Source organism: Triticum urartu, chromosome 7A (assembly GCF_056163025.1).
Source record: "Triticum urartu cultivar PI428250 chromosome 7A, HENAU_Tu73, whole genome shotgun sequence".
NCBI classification, from domain to species: Eukaryota; Viridiplantae; Streptophyta; class Magnoliopsida; order Poales; family Poaceae; genus Triticum; species Triticum urartu.
Window position 1 is genome coordinate 268,261,039 of NC_141879.1, and position 8,509 is coordinate 268,269,547.

Here is an 8,509-nt window from a genome sequence, read left to right on the forward strand (position 1 = left end):
TATGTCTTATGGCTGGTTTATTTCATTGATGTGTTGTAATCTCTTAATTTTAAAATACTTGTCGTGGTTTTAGTTTAGGGAATAGCACCTTGCTCCAATGTTTGATTATCATTTTTGTGCTCGTTGAAAGTATGGGTCGCCTATATTTGTCTTGATTATTGATGAAACTATACCATTAGGAACGAAATGAAGAGATGTGAATAAATTGTGGTGGTTGCATTTGTCTCGTCGAGTTGATCGAGATAGGTGCATTTGGACGAGCCGTTCATTCCTAACCGTCGGATAATTTCGGAAAGAAGCCCACCAGGCCCAAGCATCACGCACCAATCCTCGTCCCATAGCCTGTTCACGGCCGCCGCCACCTAGGTCTGCGCCGCCGTCGCTGGGTGTCGCCGCCGATATGTCTCCGCCAACGTAGCCAACGCGGGGTACTCTCCCTCCACTGGTTCTTGCTGCGCCGTGTCTGCCTGCATGCGGATCGCGCCACTGTTCCAGCAGGTACTCAATCTCATCTTAGGCAATGCGCTGACTTCGATTCAGTTTAGATGGAGAGGCACATCGCTGTACCTATTAGTACTGGAGCTGATTGGAGCCGCTGTTGTTGGGCTGAAGCAAGTAGACGCGTTCATGCCTTTGCAAGAGAACACCTACTAGTTTACCCACTTGGATAAAATAGCATGTAATAGGCCGTCGGTGTGATATGTAATTGCTACGTACAATCAATTAACCCATTGATGGCTTGCAACTTTGCATCAAGATATGGTAGCTTTTGGCTGTAGAAAAAAAGGATATTGTTTTAGATATTATCATCTGGGACTGTACAAGTAAAACAAATAACTAGAGATCTGTATTGCGCCAGTAACACGTATTAGCAAGCTGATGATCTGTTTTAGTGCATACCTGTCGGAGCAAACCATCAATTTACATGTGACCAGCCAAAGTACCACCAGTGTTTGACTAAGCATGAAATGCACAGAGTTCTATTTTCCACCCTGGTATCCGCAAGAAGAAATCTAACATGTGCAATGGAAAAAAGATGAAGATAATGGGGAGGCGCAGGTGCTTCCATGATACAGTAGTCTAGGCTGCAACTTGCAGGGGGCGATGGAGTTCCATTGGTGAAGTTGGGACCCAAGTGTTTGGGGTTGCAGTGGTTCTGTGTTGGGTGTGTTCGTTGGTCTACCTTTGTGGTCCTGTGATTCCATAGTTTGGGAGTAGTTCACATGATTGTGCAAGTCTGTGCGGTTTTCGCCTGGTTTTCCGTAAACTAATCAGGCAACTCTGTTCTTCTTAATTAATGTATAAGGCAAAACTTTTGCCTCCTTTTCAAAATAATAATAATTCCACGAGCTGATTCTATTCTATTGTAGTTTTACCCCAGTTAACCGCCAAAGCACTGACGAGTCACAAACTTCGAGATGGTGGCAGCGGCGGCGGGGGCGAAGCGGAAGCGAGATCTCTCCGAGGACGAGGTGTACCTCATCCTCCACAAGTCGGTCCTTCTCCTCGACCTTCGCGCTACTCGACGGTTCTCCCCGGCCCGCCCTAGGGTTTTAGTGCGCCGCTCAATCTTGCTGCAGGTACTCGCCCGCGACAATTCTGACGGCGCTTCAGGAGGTGGCGCAGCACACGGAGAGAAGGAGCATCAACTGGAGGGCGCTGGTGGCCAAGACGGCCACGGGGATCACCTCCGCCCGCGAGTACCAGATGCTCTGGCGCTACATCGCCTACCGACATGACTTCATCGAGAACACCGAGGACATCGGCGCCCAGCCTCTGGTTTGTGCTCTTTCTTTATCCTGCCAATTTAATTTGGACTAGCTTTAAAATTGTGTATTCTAGCCAGTATCGTCGTTGTAGGAACTGTTAGATCTTGAGAGGTTGGTATATAGAAATTCTGTTTGTTCTACTGTCACCTTATCTTTTCCTAACTGTATTGTGGTACTTCTGTTGCCCTGATTGATGATGGCAGGGTGATGAGAGCGACTTGGAATGTGAGATTGAACCCTTTCCTAAGCCGAGCAACGAAGCTGCAGCTGAGGCCTCCCGGTTCGCGAAGGTACCACATTTTGTTTTTGTCAGAAGCATTTCTGTCTGTATTGTAGCTGATACAGTCATTTACTTATCAGATGCTCCTTTTGGATTTAGGATGCCAAAGGCCTAATTTTCCGTTTCACCCACCTTGCCTTATTTATCTGCGTTAATTAGGAACCCAGAACCCGGATATATGAACTTAAACGCCATCAATGTGTTTAGTAGTTGCATTTTTTTGTATTTGATTCTTTGATCAAGCATATCTGGGATTTAGTGCGAGATGTGCACAGAAATTTGTTTGGCATCTGCTTAAGGCCATTGTGTCCTATTGTACCACAAACCAGTATCTAATGTCGTGCTATCTATGCCATATGGTTATTGGCTTGTCCATATAGATCCTTTGTTACAATCTTATAGTACCTTAAGTGAGTCACTGCGGGTCCTGAGCAACCAGCTCAGTGCTGACCGCACTCGTGGTGCTTTGACCGCAGCCGCACAGCCAGAATGCTGCCATGGCAGGAGTTTGCCGCAAAGGGAGCTCCCGTGCTGAGCTGAGCTCTCAGGACCCGCGGTGACTCACTTTTAGGCTGTGTTTGGTTGCAGGAATCTTGTAAAGATTAGTGGAAATCACGAGGCAATCTGGTTTGATTCCCGCATTCGGCATAGCCACTTGGAATGTTAGTTAGACTTTAGATTACCATGATACGATTCAAGTTGTTTTGGGGCATTATGATTCCTTTTGAAACAGGTGGCTATCTTGGATTACCCCCTGATTGGAATCCATCGGCACCTCATTTTTCTTCCTAAAAAACACTAGACTTTCAATATTAGTTCGATTCAAACATAGTGATCGAATTGTAATTATCTTGTGAAGGGTTTTGTGTCCATCCCATTTAGGACCTCACTCATACTGTATATCCATGTCAAGTGTACTAATTAAAACTCATCCGATTAACGGTGTCGAGACAATTCAGTCCATCATGTCTTGCTATTTTACAATACAACCTTGGCATGATGTGCAACCAATTCCTTCTCACGTTTGCATTGTTAAATTAAACATACAATTACTTGTTTTTTGGAATTGTTCTTTCTTGTTGAACACTAGCTCCAGTTTTCGTTGAAGATCGATAATATTCCTAGTACACTAATTTGGGTTTTATTCTGTATAAGTTAGTAAGATACAAATTCTTTCACAGCGTGTCTTTTTTTACGCTAAAAGCAGTCACATCAGCAGTGAAAGAACAGCGTCCTAGCCGAATAAAAAGTTTCTAAAGTCACCTAGCGGCCTTACATTGATAAGTAGTCCAGTCTAAGAAGAAGTGTTTTGTTAATAAATTTACTAGCCCCAAAAACGGTCAATCTGAAAAGTCTTTGTCATAAAGGGACATGAAGAAATAAAACAACAACAGGACTTCGCAATACATCAGTATTAATCTACAAAATATAATCTCATGAACAGGTTATTGCAACCAATGACCCAAACAACTCAATATTGAATTCATTGAAAAATTTAACGGTAATGCCATATTCCTAATTATCTCATTACCATGCTAATATTCCTAGTAATTTTCACATTCCTTTCAATCTGGTTTTCTTAGAACCAAATGCTCCCTTGAGGTACTTTAGGGACCGGAATGTGCACTTCAATAGAATTAGGACTAACTTGACACCCCCTCAATACTTTTAGGGCTGCAGATGCAGTTTGCTCTTCAGTATGCGCCTAGCGAAGGCTGATTGATTGTTGGCTCTGCTCAAAAGCTTGATTGATGCCTCGTTATCAAATGGGAGATGAAGCATGGTGTTTCACTAGAAATCATAGGATAGTGAACAGTTTTGGCTGTAAGATAAGTATATGTATTCGTCAATGAAGATGTAGTTCGTATGTTTCATCTAAGTTTCTTGTTCTATTAGAGAGTGTAAAGGTCCATTTTATTTGATTTATAAGATGGACTTCCTATAATGCCTCACAGAGTCAGAGCTCACCTTCTCAAGTTTCACAAACTTAAAGTAGTGTACACAGAAAACTGACTGATCTACTAATTCTGCAACTGCAACTATGAGTCAGTAATCTCTACCTTTATACGCAGAAAGACAAAAGAATAAAGGGCCATAATGTTCGCCCCCTCCAGTTACAAAAGGGTGGCTATCATGTTTGCCCCCTCTAGTGACGAAAGAGTAGCAGTACATGATATGTGCAGTCAAACCTTCTAATCTTGGGCAGTGAAGATCTTTTTGAATATTAAATTAGACAGATGAAAATAACAATGAAAGATTTTTCCTCAGAAAATGCTTTTAGTTTTGAATGTATTTGATTCTTATTGCAATTGAAAACAACTATACTCACAGTTCTACTCGGGTACCATGTCTACACCCAAATGTCTTCTATTGCTGGGCAGATTAGTTATAAAATTGCAAGGATTTGTCAGTGTAACAGTTCTTATGACAGCTTCCATTTCAGTTAGTAACAACATAAAAGAGTCATCATTTATGAAAAAGACAAATCTTTATTTCGTTAGCAATTTTGTATTGATTACCAACTATGTTGAATGTCATGCAATATTTGCTCTGTTGCATATTTGCATACAATTTCTTCATATCTTAGGTATGCACAATGGTACTTATAATCCTATCATATAAATTGCAGATCTTAATCTATGGACCTTCACGTGAGCAAGGTTCTAGTCATCGCGTTAACTCAGAAGTTCCTCTGCTAAACACTCCAAATGAGAAGATACCGCGTGTTCCATCTGACAAACAGCTTGCTCAGAGCCATCGTCTAACAAATGGTACAGGTCCAATTTCCAACTCAAAACAGGCATCCCATACAGGGTTATCTCCTGATCCTTTTGATGGGAATGGACCTCATAAAAAGACAAAGAAGCCTAAAGCATGGTCCAACAAGGAGGACGCAGACTTAATGGATGGTGTACATAAGTGTGGTGAAGGAAATTGGCTGAACATTCTGCATAGATATAAATTCGATAGCACAAGAACTTATGTTCAATTGTCTCAGGTAACTAACTCTATGGTCATCTTGTAAATTGCATACTAGAATCTATTATTGTGCGGCAGTTCATCCTTGTTTACATCCATTTGGTCTTCCTTAGTCTTCCCGAAATATAATAAATTTGTAGCATGCCTTTGCAAATATGCCAAGGTAAGTAGACAAATGCATGTGCTTCTTGTTGCAATGGTTATGTTGCTTTGCTTGTGATCTTTGCCTAGAAAAAGTTCCATCTCAATCTTACTTGGCCTGTTTGTTTAGTTCTCATTCGCATATAACTGTTGTGTGCTATAATGATTAGCATGATGGGACGTCCATGTGTCTCCATGTACATATTTGTCTGTAGAGTAATTAGGTAATGTTTATTGTTGTTTTCAGAGATGGGCAGTCATTTGCAGGCGCCAAGGAACAACCAAGCCTGCTAAAGCTAAATCAGTCACGACGGAGTTCGATATAAAAGCTACTCAAAAGGCATTCTCTATGGCTCTTGATATGCCTATGGGGAAGCCTGGTGGATTCTCTACATTAAGATCAGGTACTAATAAAATTCTTATACATTGTCAGTACAGCTCTCATTTAGAATAATGCTTCTTTACTGAAGTATCAACAAGCCAAACATTGTTCTATAGCTTCGTTGTATATTTGAGATGTAAATCCGTTCTGGCATCTTTGTTGTGCCTTGTGCTAGCCTTTTGGTGCTCATTCTAGCCTTTTCATGTAGGAGCTTCACAACAAAGCACTCAACATCCTGCTCCAGTATTCGTTGCTGCGGCTCCTGAGTTAAAATGTGCAACATCCTCTTCATCATTCCCGTTGCCAGTACCAGTGCCAGCACAAGGGCAGATTCCACTTCCTTGGGCGCAACCAGCTCCTGCTCAAGCTGCAGCCTCAAAAGTGTCAAATACTTCAAACAAGTCACGAAATAGCTCTAAGAAGCAAAATGCACAAGCAAATCCTACAAATGCTCCTTCCTCGATACAAGCTGCAGCTATTGCTGCTGGTGGACGAATCGCCCCAGCAAGCATCGCCACCAATTTATTGAAAGCTGCACAATCCTCGCAAGCTGTGCACATAACCCCGAAAGCTATGCCCATAAGACCTCGAGGAAAAGGATCTTCAAGAACTTCTACAAGCTCTAAAGCATCCACTATGGCTGGTGAGCCTGGAACACAGCCTGGTAGTGCTGAACACCCAGAACTTCCAAACTGCAGTGCCCCTACACCATCTCCTCCGGTTTTGGTAACACAGTCAATCGAGCAAGTTAATCTTGTGTCAGGAGTTGCAGGAGTTAATCCCCCTGAACAATCTGCTAGTGCACATTTGTTGGAACCTGATAGAGCATTGAGCACCACACCAGTGTCTGGCCCATGCGACAATATGGAGATGGACGACGACTCTACATTTTGTGCAGTCACGATGGAGGACTTGTTTCCTGAAGACGTGAAGCAGCCGGAGATGGTGAATCAGCCAGAGATAGTGAAGCAGCCTGAGATGATAGACCCCAAAGCTGAGGAGAGCATAGACCCCAAGGATGCCGACATGCTGGAATTCGATCGCTTTGTTGCCCAAGGATGCTTGACTACAGATTGTTTGGATAAGAGCAAAGGTGTCAAAATTGCTCCTGGAGCTCAAGGTGCTATTCCCAGCCAGAAGAAACAACCGAAACAGCAACCCACAGTTGTGAAAAGCGTCCCTGTGTCTGCTAGAGGAGCACCAGCAACCGTGAAGAAGACCAAAACTCTAGCTTCACATGGGGCAACCTTTCCATCAACAGTCACCTCTAGTGGCCTTGTTGGCACAGGCAATGCTGGTGTGCTGAGTAAAGCAATATATCGGAAGCCACCTGGCCCAGGCACCACAGGCAAACAAAATAGGTGCCAAGAAATTATGGCCCAGAAGCAGCATGCTATGAGCTCAAATAGTAGCACAATGGCCAGGAATGCGGCTCCTGGCGTCGGAACACCAGCCAGGAATGCGGCTCCTGGCGTCGGAACACCAGCCAGGAATGCGGCTCCGGGCGTCGGAACACCAGCCAGGAATGCGGCTCCGGGCGTCGGAACACCAGCCAAGAATATGTCTCCCGGTGCCGGAACACCAGTTAGGAACGCGGTTCCAGCCACCGGAACACTAGCTAAAAATATGGCTCCTGTCACCGGAGCACCAGCCAGGAATGCGGCTCCTGGCACTGGAATAACACCAGCCAGGAACTTGCTTACCGGCACTGGAACACCACCAGCCAGGAACTCGCTTACCGGCACTGCAACACCACCAGTCAGGACTGCGGCTCCTGGCACTGGAACACCACCAGTCAGGAACCCGGCTCCCAGTGCTGGAACTCCACCAGGCAGGAACTCGCTTACGGGCACCAGAACACCAGCCAGTCGCCAGTATACCCCAGTGGTGAATGGGCCTAGCAAGGGGAATCCACCTGCCAGCCAGTAGCCAGGCGAACATGGTAAATGCTGCAATAATGCTCCTAGGGACAATGTGAATAGTTTCTCACACTCTTAAACATCATTATCGCTTCTCTCCCCCTGCGATTACTCCATTCTTTTCTGAACCAAGTTCCTGAGGAATACATTAGATTTGATTGATGTTATCTTTAGAGTACCACTAGTAGTTAGCAGAACTAAATTGTTAGGGGTATTAAGAGCCTTGGTTTGCAATTGCAGTTGCCCTTTTTTTAGGATCTTATCTGACTTGTCGTTCTATCAGTGTGGACAGTGGGGATTGACAATGACACGTCAAGATGTCCGTTCCCTCTGCATATGCTGCCTCCGAAATTGGAGTTGTTTTGACGTGAGGAGATTTCCTCCAGTGCATGAACTGATTATTGGATTAGCTGTGCGTTGCTATCTACAAAAACGCCCATTCACTGCCTCTGCAGTGCTTCAATGCGCCTTTCGTGCGGCCATCTTCATAGTTCACACAAGTTCGTCCTCTACTGATATAGCAATCTGATGGTTGTTAGCTTTAAGTTAATATTTCTCTTTTCTGTAGAAGGTATGGACACTTTGGCTTATAATTAACGAAAATGAGATGTCTATGTGATTACCCACGTGACTGGTCTTGCATCGAGGTATATCAGGTGCTTGCTAATATAAATTCAGATCATGTTACTATTTCATCGGCACGTGCTTGCTAATATAAATTCAGATCATAGTACTATTTCATCGGCACACATTATATGGGGTGATGAGGTTTTGGTTGAAATTGTGATGCACATCTATGTTTGTTTGTAAGAACTGATAGGCACAAGATGGAACTTTGCTTTTATTTTTCTTATGTCAGCAGTTCTGAACATATGTGAAGTTCTTTTAATCATAATTTAGAGACGAGAAATCTTTAGTAGTCAAGCGAAGTATTAGTTTTCGTACGTGTGAGGCCATATTAAATCTATGTATATTTTGTTGCCTAACAGTGTGATGCTCTTCTTGAAACCTTAGTTTGCTGAATCTTTCTAGAATGTCC

At 43.6% G+C, this 8,509-nt stretch overlaps 1 protein-coding gene across 4 annotated transcripts; it reads left to right on the forward strand.

The window, feature by feature from the left end:
• Positions 1-241: 241 nt before the first annotated feature.
• Positions 242-8,221, forward strand: LOC125518199 (uncharacterized). Of its 4 annotated transcripts, XM_048683118.2 has the most exons (8): positions 242-498; positions 1,371-1,492; positions 1,581-1,779; positions 1,973-2,059; positions 4,679-5,047; positions 5,417-5,573; positions 5,760-7,493; positions 7,754-8,221. In XM_048683118.2, the coding sequence occupies exons 2-7, from the start codon at positions 1,419-1,421 to the stop codon at positions 7,478-7,480; spliced, it is 2,607 nt and encodes an 868-aa protein (XP_048539075.1). In that variant the 5' UTR covers positions 242-498; positions 1,371-1,418; the 3' UTR covers positions 7,481-7,493; positions 7,754-8,221. The 4 variants fall into 4 exon arrangements, with proteins under 4 accessions (XP_048539075.1, XP_087389868.1, XP_048539076.1 ...); XM_087533742.1 differs by lacking the exon at positions 7,754-8,221 and having other exon boundaries at positions 5,760-7,724; XM_048683119.2 differs by lacking the exon at positions 7,754-8,221 and having other exon boundaries at positions 1,382-1,492; positions 5,760-7,724.
• The last annotated feature ends 288 nt before the right edge of the window (positions 8,222-8,509 follow it).

What these genes read in the sequence shown, in the direction of transcription:
- LOC125518199 (XM_048683118.2), top strand. Translation starts at nt 1,419, where the DNA reads ATGGTGGCAGCGGCGGCGGGGGCGAAGCGGAAGCGAGATCTCTCCGAG. An exon ending in GTGTACCTCATCCTCCACAA is followed by an intron (nt 1,493 to 1,580) that starts GTCGGTCCTTCT and finishes ATCTTGCTGCAG; the next exon opens with GTACTCGCCCGCGACAATTC. An exon ending in CTTATGTTCAATTGTCTCAG is followed by an intron (nt 5,048 to 5,416) that starts GTAACTAACTCT and finishes TGTTGTTTTCAG; the next exon opens with AGATGGGCAGTCATTTGCAG.